Source organism: Antedon mediterranea, chromosome 9, assembly GCF_964355755.1.
Source record: "Antedon mediterranea chromosome 9, ecAntMedi1.1, whole genome shotgun sequence".
Lineage (NCBI taxonomy): Eukaryota > Metazoa > Echinodermata > Crinoidea > Comatulida > Antedonidae > Antedon > Antedon mediterranea.
Window position 1 is genome coordinate 21,845,205 of NC_092678.1, and position 19,948 is coordinate 21,865,152.

General features: G+C 32.0%; 1 protein-coding gene across 1 annotated transcript in view; it reads right to left on the reverse strand.

Annotated features, from left to right (window-relative positions):
* The window catches only part of LOC140058609 (inositol 1,4,5-trisphosphate receptor-like), a 79,368-nt gene that overhangs the window by 34,951 nt on the left and 24,469 nt on the right, over nt 1–19,948 (reverse strand). Inside the window, exons 5-27 of the mRNA XM_072104292.1 lie at nt 17,762–17,848; nt 16,883–17,041; nt 16,365–16,463; nt 14,462–14,545; nt 13,870–14,016; nt 12,533–12,628; nt 12,016–12,170; nt 11,526–11,625; nt 10,940–11,100; nt 10,659–10,800; nt 10,394–10,552; nt 9,728–9,900; nt 9,302–9,421; nt 8,564–8,764; nt 7,998–8,249; nt 6,743–6,778; nt 4,665–4,815; nt 4,405–4,549; nt 3,564–3,590; nt 1,596–1,792; nt 1,088–1,211; nt 907–958; nt 504–647 (exon numbers count right to left, since the gene is read on the reverse strand). Coding sequence (XP_071960393.1) covers nt 504–647; nt 907–958; nt 1,088–1,211; nt 1,596–1,792; nt 3,564–3,590; nt 4,405–4,549; nt 4,665–4,815; nt 6,743–6,778; nt 7,998–8,249; nt 8,564–8,764; nt 9,302–9,421; nt 9,728–9,900; nt 10,394–10,552; nt 10,659–10,800; nt 10,940–11,100; nt 11,526–11,625; nt 12,016–12,170; nt 12,533–12,628; nt 13,870–14,016; nt 14,462–14,545; nt 16,365–16,463; nt 16,883–17,041; nt 17,762–17,848 — 3,011 coding nt within the window. The remainder of the gene's footprint in view (nt 1–503; nt 648–906; nt 959–1,087; nt 1,212–1,595; nt 1,793–3,563; nt 3,591–4,404; nt 4,550–4,664; nt 4,816–6,742; nt 6,779–7,997; nt 8,250–8,563; nt 8,765–9,301; nt 9,422–9,727; nt 9,901–10,393; nt 10,553–10,658; nt 10,801–10,939; nt 11,101–11,525; nt 11,626–12,015; nt 12,171–12,532; nt 12,629–13,869; nt 14,017–14,461; nt 14,546–16,364; nt 16,464–16,882; nt 17,042–17,761; nt 17,849–19,948) is intronic.

Consider the following 19,948-nt stretch of genomic DNA (forward strand, 5'->3'; position numbering starts at 1 on the left):
TAAGTTCGTTACTGACTTTTATAGAAAACAAAAGGAAAACAAATTATGATTTCACTTTCATAAAAAGACAAACTATTAAAACGGTTTAATTTAACCAAAAACAAAATTTAAATTACAGTTTCTTCAGGAAAATATATTTTTTCAAATCCGTTTTTTGGTCAAAGATATATTAAAATGACATATTCAACAAAAAAAAACATTTTTTCAGGAGACAATATATCTTTAAACAGAACTAGAACAAAGTATGGGTTGTTTCCACTCTATATACGGGAAGATATACAAAAAAAAAGTTATATATAAACATACCAACAACAAGTAACCAAATAAAAAAAATAAAAAATCAAACAGACAAAAAACAACAAAATAAATAAACATAAATATACATTGAAAGAAAAAAAACAAAAACCTGGGGGCAAGATGCTTCAAAGTAGGATCAAACCTCAACCCCATAATAAATGTAACTATCCAGGCAAAGAACAAATCTGATTGCTCGATTTACTCACTGAGGAACAACATCCATGTCTATATACTGATTAAGCACTCCCTGTAAAATTCGCGCATCAACGGGCGAAAAATTCAGCGAGTTCAAACGTACATAGAGCTGCTCTTTTAACAAGTCACGGTCTACTGCATCGGAATCCTGAGAGCTGCTCCAGCAGAGCGGGTAAATTATAAGGTAATTAATGCTAAACAGTATTTATAAACAATTTTACAAATAAGCATATAAAGTGTGAATATGTTTAGAAAAATTAACAATTGAATTCTGTAGTTACATTGTAAAAATTATTTGTTTATCAATTAATTTTTTTCAGAAAACATTTTCATAAAACCAACAGTGCTGTTCAAACAACATACAAAACATAGAGTAAATGTTGTATTGAGAAAAAAAAAATGTTTGGTACATACTTTCCCTCAAAAATTGTTTCAGCTTTGTCTCCAATTGCATCTAAGTTGATACCTAAAACAAAATGTTTAAAAATCGAATGGAGTAAAATTGCAAAAGTATTACTTTCCCACTTCTAAGTCACAATACATTATATTTATTACATTTAATTAATAGTACATCTACGTTTATTTCAAAACATACCTGGTCCATCAGTGCCGTCAATCAACAGTCCATCATTGTCTTGTTCTTTATTCTCATCAAACTCTCGTTTGAAGATTGAGAGTAAACAAGATATCCGGAAATCAAGTCTTACATCAAGAATGAACTACAAACAAACAAATGAAAGCAGTCAGAAACTGAGTGAAGTACTTGGCAAAATATTGCCAAAGAGGGTGCATGTTAAAAGAATACAATTTTTCTTCCTTTTATTTGTGACGTTATTAACCAACAGATTTATAAAAATTACAATAGGCATGTTATGTAGGTATATACCTATTTACACTGACAAATTCAGAATGATAACTTAAAAATTGTAGGCACTTCGTGCTAACAAACAACACAAGTAAAAATTGAGGTTGGAGGTAGAAGATGAACAAGCAAAGACAAAAAAAGATGGAATAAAAATCAGACTGGACGAAAATGATTCGCAAAATAGGATGTGGACATTATTAATTCGTTAAATTGATGTTAAAGGGGTATTACACAGTACCTTTAAAATTTGAATAATCTTGAGTTTTGTCTCCATAACCTTTTCATCCTCTTTCTTATGGCCTAGTTTTTCAGGAGATTTTGCTGGGGCCGATCCGCTGACTGGCTCCACTGGGATTGGTAATCCGGTGCCTAGGACCATGTGGGTCATAACATTTCCAACTCCTTGGATAGAACTTAGGACACTACCTTTACCTCCTACAGAAAAAGATGAAATTGATAGATAACATTTCATGTTATGGAAAACAATGTTTGATTGATTGAGTAATGATTGTAAGATAATGATGATTATGATAATGATTATTATACTAAAACATTGATAACAATTGATGTTGATGAATATGTTAATGATGAGGAGAATGCAGATGATAAAGATGACAATGACGAGGATAAAGATGATGATGACAATCAGAATGCTGATGATATGATGATGATGATGGCAATGATGATGACGGTAATGCTGATTATGATGGTAACGATGATGACAATGATGATGATGATGATGATGACAAAGATAATCATAATGCTGATGATGGAAATGATGATAATGATGATAGTGATCAAAAAGATGATGATGATGATTATGGTAATGATGATGACAAAGATGATAATAATGTTGATGATAATGATGATGGAAGATGACACAGATTATGACAATGATTATGAATGCAATGGTGGTATCATATTATTATAGAATTTAAATATTAATATTTATGGTAAAAACATATACATGTTACATATAGACAGACTATACAAATGTAGACAACCATACATAGGCATAGTAAGGAGCAAAGGCAACTTGAAAATGTTTTCTACTAAATTAGATAACCTTATATCCTATAAAAAATGTTAAAATTACCACCACAATAGGAATAAAAAGCTGTTAATTAGGAATGAAACACCCACAAGGATATAGTGACACATGTAATAATGAACAAGCAGCTTGATGGGTACTAGAAAGGGTAAACAAAATGGTTACAATAATGATCGATCAAAAAGGGGTTTGTTATTTTGAAGGAGATAGGAAGAGGAGGAGAAGGAGAAGGTGGTGGTAACAAGAAGACGATTAAACTCAGTAATGAATACCTGATGCTGATAAATAGTGTGGAGAAATATAATTATGAGAACTGTTGATCTAACCCCTAGCCATCAGAGCAAGCTTGGTGGTCTAGAGGTATGAACAGCCGGCAGGCTAGTGATCTGGAGGTCGTGGGTTCGAGCCCTACCCCAAAAATTACTTGGTGTTCTCAATGTACTTAGTATAAAGTACAAAATTACGTCAGAATAAGGCAAACATCTTATCAAGAGATGATGATGGAATGTTGATGATGATGGATGAGATTGATAATAATGTTGATAAAGATAAGATTATGATGACAATGGTGATTACACAGTAATGTAGACATTCATAATGAGGACGTTGAAAATTAATAATGATGATTATGATAGAGCACAGAAAATGGGACATAATTGGTTTTACATGACTGGAGGAGACATTATTAATACACCATGCTTAACTATAATACCGCCACCAAAGCGAAGCCAGTAAACGGGAACCCAACATAATACAAGCTGTACAATTTACACAACACAGGTACACAGCAAAGAAGATGACATCATCTTACAGTAAGCGGCAGCTAACTATCCAATCACCTAATATCTTTACTTCAACTATGAGAAAATAAATCTCCTGCAGTTACTGCAGTAATTATTCCCAAAATTTTCATTTTATATAAAATTAGTAGATCGATTAAAACAATATACATTTTTTGCCTTTAAATAATGAAGTTACTGCAGTAAAACGATAGGACTGCAGCAGATGTAGAATTATTTCAACATAGTCTTTGATGAGGGTTACCCATCTATATGATTTGCCTACCAACAACCAACAAATATAGCCACATGCATGTAACTAAACCACATAATAATAATAAGAGATGATAACAATTATGCAAATGAGATCATTCACCTGTATTTTCTGCTGGAGGTTCAGGCTCTGGTCAAGGAAACAATTTTAGAACGTTTATCTTTCATCTTCACTTTTAATTTTATAACTTTTACAATATCATTAGCGGTGAATGCATTCTGAACATTTCCATGTTAAGCTCTGTCTACACTATCAAACTGTGATGTGCCAAATATGGTAGTGATATACCCATATATGGTAGTGATATGATGTCATCATGTTCATATATGGGAACATCACACTTTTTTTGTCACATGAAGTTTCATAGTGTAGACAGAGCTTAAGATATGGTTTTGAACAGTTGGAATTGTAAACATAACAGCAATCTTATGACAATATATGTCTTAGCAAATAAACTCTACAACTTCCTCACAAAAACCTTTTCTACTTGAACTACAATGCAACCAAAGCAATGGAACGTCTGTATGCACATGCTCACAAAACAATCGCATTTGCTTTCCTGTTCTTCATACAACCTATGGGTCTATAACACCTTTATCCAAACATGTATTCTAAAACTTCAAGCTTCATATTGTCAAAATGTTCTTAAATAAGCTATCTTAGTGTTACATCATAGTTATTCACTTTTACCGAATTGTCAGGCAATCCTTCTTTGTTAAATTTATTTTATCTTTGTTTTAAAGTTAAATAATCTTTATTTGTTATGTTTTTGTGGGAAAATACATCTCTAACAAGTAGTAATGATCATCAATGAATAATAACCAGAAGTGATAAACAGATTCGCCACTCACTACATATTACAGTAAGCAAACAGTTTGATTAAAACAATAGATGCGACAAAATAAAACAACCTTATATACAAAATACAACTATTGTACAATACCTAAGTCTGCCTTTCCTGCCATTTTCAGCGGTATCCTTGTATCTGTTGTAAAATCCAGTATCTTCAAAAGCGTTTCTGTTAATCGGAGTAGCCCACTGAAACTGTAGAAGCCAAAGTAGATAAGATGCTTGGCTAAATTCACCACCTGTATGTTAATAAGAAAGAACAAATTATTCAAAACAAGAAACTATGTCCTTCTTCTAATATGATAAAGATATCGAATCACTAAATTGGATAAATAAGAATTTCATTTTTTTCACCTCATACGTGAGTTTATTCTGTTCAACATCTGCGAATGAATAACGTTCGACAAAACCGTGTCTCAAATATTCCTCCACAAAGTCAATGGTCGCAGCAAATTTAGGGGTGACGTCGCCTGCATGCTGTCCACCCTCATTATGAGTATCATAGCTGCATGGTAATAAAAATAATACAAATATTTAATTATTATTTAATTATTTAATTATAACACTGGCCTTTCGAGGCCATAGGGAAAATTTATTTTGCACCCTAGTGTTGATGTTAATTCTTTTTTCTCCTGAACCTAAAGCCATTTGTCTGTGATTCTCTTTATGGTAGAAAATAGGCATTAAATAAAAGTACTATAATAATAATAAATACATTAATAACAATAACAATAATAAAATATTAATAAAAAATAGAAAATTAATTGTTATTATTCTTTCAAACCATAGCATGTATCAAAAGTTGTTAGATGAAGATGGTAGGATTTCATGAAGCAAACAATTATTAAATGCAATTTGGGAATTCTAAAATATAATAAACAAACATAAAAATGTTATATATAATTTTTTATACTAATATGCATAATTATACTTTATAAACTTTCTTATTTATTTAATATTGATTTCAACAACAAAGATTGTTCACAGTCAGTAATATTCGAATTTATATAAAAAAAGCTTGCACTGATGAAGGACTAGTGTTGCCCGAAAGCTCTACTAACTTTTCTGGCTGTTTTACTTATCGTTTTGATTTATCTTTTCGCTTTTTTTTTGTATCTCCATTGAGATCCAGCCACTGATAGTTACCCACAGTCTTGTCATTTTTTCACTAATTTGTTTTTGGATTTATAAAAAACGCTTATAAATAAAAGCTTATAAAATTATAATTCAAACTATAATTGAATTGATTTGTTATGACCTATAGGCAACATAAACGTCTGCATATTATTTCTTATCGTAATATTAATTATGTAAAACAGGTGAATACAATTAAAACTGAACAATATACAATAGTTTGCTTTAGCTTCATTTTAAAAATTAGAGAAGTATTAAATGTTAAAGAGCAGTAAAGTATGTTAGTCTAAAAGGTAATCTACAATTTAAAAGAGTCATGTCAACATTATTGTACTGCAGTTACTGCAGTAAAACTTAGTTTAATCGTTAATCTGTTATGTAACCAAATTATATAGCAAGAATATCTTTTTTTGAGTAATCATACAACCAGTTTATTGCAATGACTGGGTCAACAACTAAAATCATTGCAGTAAAAATGTGTGGTTACTGCAGTAACTGCAGTACAATAATGTTAACATGATCTCTAATACAGTCGACTATATGAATACCAAATAAAAAAAAGAATAAATACCTAAATTTGTTACTGTATTTAAAAAGTCAAAAATACTTTATTACTAAAATAAAAAAGACCTTTCTTATGATTTTGCCCCAGCACAAGGTGTCCACTTTCTTCTTTTGTATCCCAACAAAAATATTTCCTAATTAGTTTTTAATAATAATGTTTAGTAAACCTCATAATGCTTAATAAATTCTATCTGTGATTAGGTAAAAGTAATTTTTAGTATATTCTATAATTTAACTTGATAGTTGCAGCATGAACAAATCTATATCTTTAATAATATAAAACTTTAAACCTCCTTACTAGTACTAGTAGAGGAGGCAAGGAAAGCCTTGCTTTAAAGCTCTGTCTAAACTATCAAACTTTATGTAACAAAAAATGTTATGTGCTCATATATGGACATGATGATGTCACATCACTACCATATTTAGGCATGTCACTACCATATTTGGGCACACCACACTTTCTTGTCAAACTAGTTTGATATAGTGTAGACAGAGCTCAAGGGTTACCTCCTTATTTTAAATTTCTTTGATTTTCTTCAGTGATGTATGGTGAAAAACTAAACAATTACCATATTATTAACTGTACCATATTATAACATAAACATTTTATTTATTAAATCACAGATAAAATCGAGTCTATAAAATAATAACTAATTTCCATGCACAATTTCTAGCTGCAAAAATGCTGTAAAACTCTAGGCATGTATTATGCAAGAAAGCATGCAGTATCTTACACTTGGTTTTTGGTGGATTCATTGTGCCTGGAATAGCTGGAATATGGAAAAGCTAGGCTTGAACAAGCTACAGTACGTAAAACATTTACAGGTGGTGAGGAGAGGTAGAATAGAGAGTATACCTGCCACATCGAGTCAACCATACTGTACAAACACACAATACACAGTACTGTACATTTGGTGGTAAAACGGTGTTTTCATAGTGGTTTCGCAGCGCATAGTTCTCTAGTGATTTTCCAGGAAAGATACCAGTCATTTATATAACAAACAAACGCAGGCTGTGTGGTGAAAAGTGGGGATTTCAGACGACAATTTGGATCTAAGAAAGAGGATAATTTTCAAATGTTTACACTTTCAGCAATTTGAAACCTTCCCAGCAATATTCCGGTCATTCCTCATGTCTAAGGATGTGGGCAGTAGAACAAATTTGTATAAGGAATAAATGTACAAACGCTCTCTTTTTGGACTGTATCTTGATACTAATTTAAGCACACCTATTACAATAACATTTAACAGACATGTGTTTCATATGATATCTATCTATATAAATGTGGCAGATAAATAAAGAAAAACAGGTTACAATACAAAACAAACAAAAAGACAGGAAACACACAATATGAAATAGCAGATGCAATGACATGAAATTAGTTGATGAAATTACAATGAAGGTAGTAACTGAAATGATGAAATAATTAGATAATACTGTAAATAAAATTAACTTAAAATTATATCAATATAAATAGTTTAATCCAATTCAATAATTATATTCTTTTTTGTTTTGTAAATTGAATCAGTTGTCTTTTTTTGTTTTTTTGTATACTTTTTGAATCATGTATCGTAAATGATAACTTGTGTAAATTATTTTATAGTAAGTAACGGCCTTGTGAAAACACCAATCTGGTGATTCAAGTGTTGCATTCGTTACTAAATAAAGTTGTTATTATTATAATATTATTATTATTTCATTACGGTTTTACAAAATGTTGTGTATTTTAATGTTATACGATAAAGAACTTCTAGTAGGATTATCTCTCAATAGATTCCCAAATCCATAATTTCTGTACTATGGATTCTATCATGACTGGTAATATCATGTGGACCTGGACTTGTTATTGTTTTGCCGTTTTTCTGTGATTATTGTTTTTTATGGGGAGTTGTTGATACAGTATTTTTTGCAATTGTAAAAAGCACTATGAAAATAGCGCTGACAATAAATAAAAGTTAAATAAAAGTTAAATAATAATTATAAACTTACTCTTCAATTGTTATCTGTGTTGGAATCTCCGACCACAGACGCGCATACTTCACTGTCGTCACAGTTTCTTGCGGATCGCGGTCTACATGCATGTGCAACATAAGACGCGTGAATGATGCACGAAGGTCAAAGGGCAAGCTCTCATCTGACATACATCGTAGTATCAAATCAATGTCCAAATCTTTTGATATTTGGTTGATGGCTAGGTATTGCCGGTCCAAACACATTTGAGAAAATAAATCCAATTGGTACCTGAAAAAACCCGTTTTGCTACCTTAGTAAATTATTTTCTTATACACATATGTAACTATTTATTTACAGTAAAACCCTATTAAACAAATTGTTCCCTGGCTATTCGAGAGGCCTACATCCAGAACAAAAGGCAATACTGGGACTATACCCAAGGATATGCCTGTTTACATAATCAGTAGAGGGTGGGATTAGATCTGAAGTGGGATTATACCCCAAGATATACGATAGATATAAGAAAAAATATCACAAAGAGATTGGAGTTGTTAGTGGTATCAGCCATGTGCAAAGCTATCTATACTTATACTATGAGCTACCTATAGTATCGCAGAATCTCTGTATCTTCTCTAATTTTATCCTTAGCACCTTGCGCCAACTCTGCTATTCCTTTCAGACAGTTTTCGTCCCAAATCAAGAACACCTCTTCCTCTTCGTCTTCCTGAATCGCGATGATCGGATCGCCGTTATCATCGACACCGTCCAGTTCGATTTCCTCTTGCGTGTGTACTGGAATCAACCTGAAATTAATTATTGCACAGACGTTTTTTTTTATGTCTTTAGACACATGTTCCCAAAGATTACTAATAGTAAATGAATCACTAATCAGCTAGGTGTTAATCCCCTGATACAGGGGCTATTTTGTGAACCAGTTCACCAGTGAAACCCCATCCCCCCTTCCTACTTGTCTCGATTGATGAACTGGTGAACACCATTGTACCTAAATAAGTAAGTAACATGTATTGCTTTCCAAGAACAGTACAATTTATGCAACAGAATAAAATATGAATGAAAATAAATACATAGAATAATATAGAAAGACTTAAGAAAAAAAACATGGAAAGCAGGTGATAACCCTTTAAGCCCAAAAGCTTGTTTCCAAAGGGGTCCCCAACTTTGGTTTATAGTCCTTATCCGAGACTTGTTCCACCACAAGAACTAGGAGCAAGTCGGCCTCGAACCCATACGGATATTGTCGGCTCTTTAGGTACGGTAAACGGCACCCCTGCTTTATTTCCATTTTTTAGACTAGGATTTCATCTTCAACGTTCACTTACTTAGTTTGTACAAGGATATCAGCATTCTTTGGATTCAAAACTGATTTGCAAATTAATTCTTGTGTTACTGGAATGGCTTGGTTATTGGATACGCACAAATCAGACAAATACTCTAAAAATCTAAACAAAACAAAAGAAAATATTATAAATTAAAAAATACATTTATATTTCATAGTTTTACAAATTTAACAATCTGAATCACCATATACAATCATGAGTGTTGATGACCTTTAAACTCTGACCTCAATGTTACTGTACTACAAAAAGTAAATAATATTACTATATGAAATAAGATGGATGGAGTACAGCAGAACTATTAAATTAACACATTAACTAAACAAAGTGTTACAATGATGGGTTCTACTATATCTTGATCATAATGAACTTTAAACTTTGACCTAACAGAATAATAAAGAACTGTCTTACCTGCACTCTTTCTTTTTCCGCACTAAACTGACAAAGGTTTCAATTTCGTCTTCTCTGATGTGTTGCTCTAAAAGTTTGCGATTGTTGTGAAGCAACGCTGTTATGGTGTCTTCCGCAAGAACGTCGTAACCAATCTGCTTCTGCATGAAGCCAAACTGTTTGGCAATGTATTCCTGTGTGTTAATGCAAAAAATACAAATAAATGAAAGAAACTGAGTGCAGTATTTGGTAAAATATATCAGGAAAACTATATTTGGAGAGAGAGGGCTCACAACTTGATATTAATGTTAAAAGAATACAGAGTACTATTTAATATATCATAAGGAAGATACAGGTAAATCAGATTTTAATATAATAAGCTTTTGTGTTGTTACAAATATATCAATTTTCCTGAAAATCAATAGGCATGTTCGGTAAGTATATACTTATGTACACCAACATTTTCAAAATGATAACTTGAAAATTGTAGGCGTTATCATGCTAACAAACATACAAACAAAGAAAGTACTATACTAGGCGTTGAGTAAAGGTATACTCCCACTCCATCTTTTTACCACCAGTAATAATACTCCCCTGGATGACAAAGGAATGCCTTTTGGGTCTTAATCTGTTGGCAAAGCATTAAAGAAAATGGAAATTAAATGTTTTATGGGAAGGATACCTAACCTGATTTTTTCGATATGCCTGTTGGGAAAGTCTAAGGATTCTGTAACAGAGTCGACATATTGTACGATAGTGAGCGTGACGAGCATCCGCAAGATCTTCCATGCGTAGCATCGGCCCTTCTCCGCTATCAGCAAAAGGCGCTTTCAGAATCTTAAAAATCTGTTGAAAATAAATACATATTGCATAAAAAAAATTATGTTCAGGAAAGGTGACTAACTCATATGGTACTAACTACCTAATATAATACTAATTGATTTCTTGATACCTGTTTTAATATATCCTGTTCTCTCATTAACTTCTGTCGGTCTCTCTCGGGTGCAGACACTACAACTGCGAATGGATCTCCATTTTGATTGGTCTCTGACGCAACAAAGAACACCAAGTCGTGGAGAAGTTGGGTCACAAACCTTACAATAAAAACAAAAAGTTAGAGGATTGGTTAAACTCACCAAATGAGATTTTAGTGAAGACTTCAATATTTGATAAAAATGTATAAAAAGCATAAAAATAATTAGACAATTTTAGACAAACATAGAAATATTTTACCTGCGTTCATTGGGAGTGATTGACCCTTTCTCAAGTTTGGAAGCAATGGATGACAGCACCTTATTAGCATCATTAGCGAAATCTAAATCACGCACCTCTGTGGGGGAGACAGGTATAATTGCAAATGCCTCGCGGTCTTCACGCACCTCAGCAGTACCGACCTAAAAGATGATTATATACAGTATACGGTTTGTAATGAATAGTATTTTTGTTTTAGTATTGAGGTCGCTGGTTCCTATTCTGTAAAATGTAATTTGAATACTGGTGATCGCATTATAAAGACTATTCAAATTTATTTAAAAGTTTTGTTGAATGCAAAACACTCTCTGATCAGATTTTTTGCATTTTCGGAGATAAACTAAACAAGCTGAAATATTGTGCAAGTAGAAAATGTTAATTCAGTAAACTTTCCTAATACTCAACAAGCTTAGGCTTGCCAAATATGTTTGGTTTTCAAGAATTTCTCATATTCTAAATGTATTTTAATGGTAGAAAGAATGTGGTGGAACATTTAGGACTCCAAGAAAGGTCTGATTTTGGGAGAGTTAGGTTTGGGAGCGAGTCAACAGCATTATTTTCTTCTTACCTTTAGCATAACTGGTCTATCTTCCTCTTTATCAAATGGAATAGCTGTACTATGTACCCATGTATTTGAGCACAGATGACGTAACCGAACATATGAATTCCTGTAAATAATGGACAAATTGTGAAACTTATTGGGAGGATTCTCCCAACACAGACATCGCAGTTACAAAAACAAACATAAAAATATACTGTAGTATTAAACAAAAAACACATTACAACATAGTCCTTGATTGAATTCAGAAACACATAATCCAAAAAAGACAATTCACAAGTAGGGAATGATTTAAAAAATACCATGGCTATCAACCAATCAGATAGGTGAATAGAAAGTGCGGTATATAAAGGTAAAAGGTCACCAGTACATTGTTTACCAAATAAAGTCATCTGCAACTCTCCTCAAACATTAATGATCAGCAATTAACTGAAATGTCAGCGATAACATTCTCAACAACATATAGATTCTTCACATTACACAACATTTGCATATTTACCTTGGAACTAATGAATCCCCTCTTTGTAAAGTGGTAGGATCCAATTCAAATATGGAAGCTATGTCATGCCCATGCTCAATAGGTTTCAGATAGCCAACGCGACTACTGCCTCTTAGTTTCTGCCTTGTTGGATCCGCCGCCACATCATTATCATCCTACAATTGCAATAGTTAAGATTATTATTTAATCTAATTTAGATCCCAGTAACAAATGTTTTTTTCCTGTTTATTTATTCTGGTATAAAACACATATTGCAGTTACAAGTTGGCAGCCAAAGCTGAAATGAGTTACATTACAAAAAAACAATAACAATTGCTAAAATCTGATATAAAACAAATTGTGTGGTACTATAATATATCCAACTATTACACCATTTTGTTTAAATTATAAAATTGTTTATCTACTCTACATTCATTTTTTTAAATCTTTATATGTGTCTTTAAAAAATGAATGAACTATACCATATTTGGCCTCTTTGCATTAATTTGATGTCAATTGTCATAATTAATGTATTTACCTCAGCAGCCAAGTACATATCGCTGGCCAGATGCTTGAACCTGAACAAACTATTCCAGTGGCCAGCACCAGCCCTGCACGGATCATGTTGAACAACCTGCAATAGGTAGACAGACATAAGTAGTAGCATGGTCAGGTACTGTATGAGTCTACACTAGCAAACTTTACAAAAATGTTGTTTGGAAACATAGAGTTTGCCCATAATATTGACAAATTGCAAGGGTGCAGTTTGCCAAAATTTGTCAACTCAGGCAAACTTTGGGAAACCTTTCTTGGCAAATTCAGGAGTTTTGCTCTAGTTTGTAATCAGAAAGGCTTAAATTGCACAGACACAGCAACTCTTCCACATCTAATATTAATCATACCATTATATTACATAGCCTATGTAAATACGTGAACGTGATTGGTTGAAACTGCGTCACACGACTACCGCTGCGAGGATCGTAAATCGTATATATCCTCGAGAACGATGATATTGACTGAGTAATTTTCGCGTAATTATCGTGTCCCCTGTCATTAATCATATAAATTCTTGAGTTCGATGATATTGACTGTGTAATTTTCGTGTGCAACACTCGCGTTTGCCGATAAATAAACAAAAGTCATCTACTGGATCTTGAACTCAGGATGGAATTGTCACTCCATCACAAGACAACGCTTCAACCACTGCGCCACGGAACTTGCTTAAGAAATTAATCTTTTAAACTATTTAAGCTATGCATACATAGCGCCCTCATTTGTTATTAGTTCTCCCTAAATGTGATGAAACACCGTTTGTGATTGGTCAAAACTCACGGTAGTAACTTACTGTAGTAACTAGTACGCGCTGAACATCCGGCGATTCGGCTCCTCGAAGAGAAGAAGACGAATTGTTTATTCGGCCTACCTGATTATAATATTATTATTAATAGGCTTATTGATGGAAATTCTTCTGTTAATTTAAACGATCTAGGAGGCCTAAGTGAATATTTTATTGCCAAGGAATCATTAATTAGTAATTATCTGTATATTATTCTTCGCAAGGTAAGGTGTCTAGGCAGGTTTGTTTACATACAATACAAATACTATAGGAGGCCTAGCCTAGCTTCACCCAACCCAGCAGACTTGTTCTTGGCTATATAATATATATAATATATATATATATATATTCTCTCGAACTTAATATCATTCCCTCGGGGAGGTCAAATCTTATATTTAACCTCTAAGCAGTCAATATCTGTATAATGTATGTTTAAATTATATGTATTTTAAAATTTTATATTACGTTTTTTTAAATCTTTTGTAAGATCTTTTTTTCTTGGCTAAATAAATGTGAACTTGAGTATTAAAGTGCTTTACCTCAACTTCCCACAATGCCTTGGAACTCGTTGCAGCAGCGGCTGATGCTCTTGCTGTGGTTCTTAGAAATACATAATTGTCTTTCCTATAGTCATCTCCTGTTAAAAACTTCTCTTGTTCTGCATGAAACAACCTGACAACATCTCCCTATGAAAAATTGAAGTAAAAATCATTAATAATATAATGTGTTTGAGGTGTTATGTAGCAGTAGATGTTACTGGTCCATCATTTCTCGTATAAATAGGTTTTCAAAGCAGCTTTTTATTCAGCAGTCATTCCGGCACTGAATGCTTGTCAGTACACCATACAGGAGTATATGTGAAGCCTTGATTTGTCATTGTTTTTGTTAGTGCTTTATTTATCTGCTTATTTCAGAGCAAACACAATTTGTATGTATATTTTATATGATGAATGAATTACAAAATACCGCAGATATGCTATCATAGATTTCTATTTGTTAAATCATCAATATTCTCCGTGGTTTAATGTAACTGAGTGGTCACCAGTTCAAATCCTATCAGATCTATAATTGACATGGAATTACATTAGATAAAAGTGACCACATGATTGTATTTCATAAATTTTTATTTACCCCTTTTAAAACATCATCCATATTTTCTCGATCTTCAAGAAATAGTGAAACTTTCCAACATGTGTTACAATTTACTGCGTTCACCTACAGAAAGAAAATAAATGATTGAGAAAATTTAGAAAGATGATAAAATCAGCAATATTCAACAAATTGCCTCAAGTGAGATTCAAACTCTGACTCTTCTGCTTGATATTAGGCACTTAACCATTATACCGCTATATGTATTATTGGCAAAACAACTTAATAATATGTTTTGCTCTCACCAAAATAACATTCAGTGTCAGAATCATTTGATAAACAACTGTTTTATTGGTAAACGCAGCATTTTAATGATAGACGATTTCCTGCGGCTTCTAAACAAATTGATTTATTACACTAATTAAATGTTAAGACGTGTAAATAGCTAGTATGTTTTAAAGTTGTACAAATTAAGGAATCTTACTGAAAATGTTATCATAATTTATGTTTACAGTAAATTTATTATTTAATATATGTGCCAGTAAAATTATAACAAATAAGATTTGTGTTGGGGCTTGTCTTAAATTGTTGAAAACAGATTTTATTATTATTGTTTTGGAATTATTTTAAATTTTAAAAGGATTCCAATGGTTAAGGTAATAAGCTTTTTTGCCTATCCTGGAAAATATTTTACAAATGTTATTATTTGGAATGTCAGTAATTTCTGTTTATCATTTTAATTTTTTATACAGTCAATTTTCCTAATAAATTCAAATCCAATCAGATATTGTCTAGATGTAAAACTTGATGCCCTGTATTGAGCCAATATTGAGCACTGGCCCGTAGCAGCTTTTACTAACTAAGGTATGGCTAGTTTTACAGTACAGCACATCAAGTCATACTTTTTGCAGTACATCTAATGTATTATTATTGCTGTACGTAGTTGAAATAAGGCCAAATCCACTTATTTATTAACTTCAATTTAATCCATTATGACTTTTTAATTTAGAAATGACTTATTGCTAGTTAATATAATACAAAAGCAGTTTATTGCATCTCATAAAAACAATACTACTGTATTTTGAATTATCTTGGGGTTCATTAAAACATTATTTATATATTTAATTATTTTAATCTGTGTAACATAGTACTATTAATGATCCAAGATTTAATTTGATTTCAGTTTCTTGAGAAACAAACGGCCAAATAATGTTTAATTCATTTCCAATTGAGAGTGTGCAATGCTCCAACGTAATTAAAACTTGGATGACTGTATAGACAGAACCTGGGGTTATTGAGCAATATTAATATTGAACACATGTTATGGGCTTCTAGAGAGGCTAGGTGACCATAGGTTAAGTCTCAATATGTCAACATCTACAAAAGAATGAATGTTAACCGGGTTAAAGTAGTGTGAGCATGTTCCTTATTTTATACAGCTACTGGGGTTCCCAAGAGATGTGGACCAGGTGATGTCTGAACATTTTATAATTGATTTAATTTTAAAAACATAAGCCAAACTGGGATTTAAGTAACTAACTGTATTATACAGTAACTGAAGTTCCAAAAGAAACATGTTGATTTTAAGTCTTAAGTTTGTTTTAATAACAAAGTGATATTGTAGTTACAATATTGTAATAATTATTTGAAATGCCTAAACATTATTCAAAAACTGAATTTTGTGCAATAAACATTTCATAGTGTACCAATATTATCTATTATTATTATTATATTATCACCTTGGTTTCGATAGAGACCTAGTTTATCTAGTAGATATTTTAAGGTACTGTATGGAATTCAACAAGAAAACAGTTTCTCCATCAACTATATACTAGCACAATATTTAATGTTCTGGTTAAAACTGGTTGAAACTAGTTAAAACTGGTTGGTACTGTATATCGTCAATCTGTCACTCATCATTGAAAACTTTAAGGAGTGTGCTTACCTCTTTACATCCAGGGTTGTCTACGAGCTCTTGATTGCTGGCATGGAGAGGTTGACCAGCATTTACTGGATTTAGGATTACCTTGTCACCGACAACCACCTAAAAATAAAGCAATCACACAAAATATGGAATGTTATGAAACACCTGTGGTTTCAACATATCATACCTTCTGGAACAATGTATAGTTTGTGGTCATTTTTGTACCATTAAAGAGCATTTTAAGAGAGAAGAGTGCCATCTTAGGGATATTTCAGCAAGAGTGTCGTTTTAGGGATCTTTTATTCAAGGACAGACGGCCATCAAGCCCAAAGCCAGGGTCGAACCCCACCTTTCCAGTGCCCTTTTCAAACTCAGACCAGGATCAGCGAAAGTGATAGCAAAAAGGCCTACACTCATGGCCATTTTCAATCCTTTAACCATCCAGCAGACAAATTACTTTCATCTACTACTAGACTAGGCCTAAATTTAATTTTCCGTAATAAATCTGGCTTACCCATACCTATTTTATTGCAACTTACATTGTCGCCTAATGACCTTAGTTTGTAAAAAGGTTGAATATAAAACCAAGAGCCTTCGTTTCCAGAAGGGTCAAGGGTCACTCTCATAGCATTTTTCTCAAGCAAAGCTGGTAACCTCTTGTTTACTGTCATATACTTGTTGCTCTTCAAATGAAGAAGCTATAAAAAAAGGAGGAAATGGTTGTAATGGTTATTTTTACTGTATTAAGCTGTGACAAAAAAATGTGATATGCCCATATATGGACATGATGATGTCATATCACTACCATATTTAAGCGTAGCACTACCGTATATGGGCATATCAAACTTTTTTGACACATAAAGTTTGATAGTGTAGACAAGGCTTTAAGCTCTGTCTACACCATCAAACTTTATGTAACCAAAAAATGTGACGATGATGATGTCATATTACTGCCATATTTGGGCATAAACAAACAAGTTTGATAGTGTAGACACAGCTTAAGTCTAGCCAGGGAGTTGTTCCGCAAATCTCAATTATTTATGTTTTAACCTTTAAATGTGCTTACTTTAATTGTGTTAATTTGATTTTGATAATTTTAGGTTTAATTTTATATTTTCTTTTGTCCATTTATATACTGTATTTTGTTTACATTTATGTAGTTAAGAACTGAACCACTTTGGAAATCAGTACATTGTATTGAAAGTGTATTTCAGAATAAAGAAAGATTAAATAAATAAATAAATAAGATATTTAAACATTTAAAAATCATACCTCAACATTAATACTAGTATCATAAAATCATCACTTATTATCATATCATAATATAATTATCATTTATATCTTTATTGTTATCAACATTATCAATATTATCATAATAATTGATATCATCATTATCATAAATCATCAGTATTAGTTACCTGAACCACTGTTCCATATTGAATACAGGATCCCATCAACTTTTTATTTTCGGTTTCATTTTGTTTCTTCTCAAGATCAGCAGCATGCTGAAAAATATGATATAAATTTAATATAAAAAAAGTTCAAAACAAACATTTCTCTATGATTGTATCTTCAGGAAGAGAGGCCCCTAGGACAAGTATTGAAAAGGGGATTGAATGCTGTGGATATACGTAACAGTATTAACATTTTTAGAGGTGGACTTCCAGAAACTTTTCTGAGCCCACAATCGTCACTCCCCTGGTCTCTTGATATACTCATTGAAATATGTTTAACAATTATTTTCTTTTAACATTGATATTATATAAAATATTACAAACATATATTCTTTACCGCAATTGAGATATGTTGGCAATTATAATCTTTCTTTACTTGAATTTCAGACTAGCATAGTTAAGGATTTGTAAGTTATGTGATGCGGATAAGTAGGATAAGTGGCATGAGAGCTGTTTAAATGCTTAGAGCTACAAGTCAGACAACATTTCAAGGAATTATAAGTATGCAATAAATATATCTTCCATATCAATTTTCAATATTATATTTAAAAGAACCATTTTTTAAAGATTATATTGTCCCCCTGAAAAAATGTTTAGAAAACAATGTTTCCCAATCCATTTACAATTTAATGTCACATACTGTCAATGAACTTAATTATTCCTGAATAAAAACAAAATAAACAAAAAAATAGTAACATTTTCTATAGTGTCAGTGTCAGACATACTTGAGACTTTTTAGTTATTTGTCATTTTATAAAGGGAAATCATTATTTTTGGGTTTCTTCCTCGATGAAAGCAAATAAAACTGTAAAATGGCCTATTCAAAGTCTGATTTTATTATTTTTCATTTGTCATGTTTTTGTGAGACAATATCTTTAAATTTTGCTCTTTTAAAGATGTATTGTCCCTCAAAACAAGAATAAACCTTTGATTGATTGAATTAAATTGCATGACTTGTTGTGGCAGTTTGAGTACCAGATATATTTAACAATTTTCAGTGATATTTATTACAACCCTGTAAAATCTTAGAATAATAATAACAGTTTAGGGTGTGATTTGGTATTACGTTTTATTACTATAAAATTTCCTCAAACAGGTCTGTTGTGATTGGCCAGTTGAATACCAGGGGAGTTTAACAAGTCAACAACTGTAACATGCTGTTGTGTTTTTCTTGGGAGATTTCATAGAACTACAGTATATTTGGCCTTTACTGGTACTATGGATTGTTACTGACCTATGACCTAATCTTCAGACATATAAATTCTTGTTATCCGCAGATCAAGTATTACTATTAACAAGAAGATTTAGAAACATTTAATATATCACATCACCTATATCATTATAATTATCGTTTGAAGGTTTGCATAGCGAAATCAAATGTTGATATAAAGTTTGCGGTACACCACGTATATTAGTTCTGAAAACAACTGTTGAGTTTCTTGACGTTTCGATCAATATGCTTTGATCGTCCTCAGGAGTGAGCATCCAATATATGGAATATAAGTGGAAAGGGTGGGACTGGTGTGAAAGCCAGAAACAATGGCAAGTTCACACAGTGGAGGGATTGAAACTAGCTAATAGCAGAGCTATTTCATGAACAACAGTGAATGGAAACTTGCTAATGAAGAGCATTGTTTCCGATAGGTCTGAAAATATACGTGGTGTACCGCAAACTTTATATCAACATTATAATTATAATAATAGATATTTTCATGTTTTACTATGCTATGTTATTTTTGTAATAACTTGAGTGCACTTGGGTCTATTTCTGCTACAAATAAACGATATAAATATAATTTTCAGACCGACCATATTTCTGCTAAATGTTTTCAACCGGTGCTTTCATGCTGCCATTAACCGGTTATTGACAATTTGTCCTGTTTCTGTTGCAAAGGATATATTTTTCCTTCAGTAATTATATAATAAAGTAAATGCACTCTAAATTCTAATCAGTTTTTAAGATTAATAATTCATATGACGAATTGATTTCCTTTCTGCAGACTTCCATAAAAAATGTCCTGAATTTTGAATCCAATTTTGAATAAAGATCAATGCTAATCATTTTAATAACTCAGAAAATGAACCTATTGAAGGGATAACCTAGATTATATAATGACAGACAAGTGAAGATTATTACTAATGGCGTGGAGT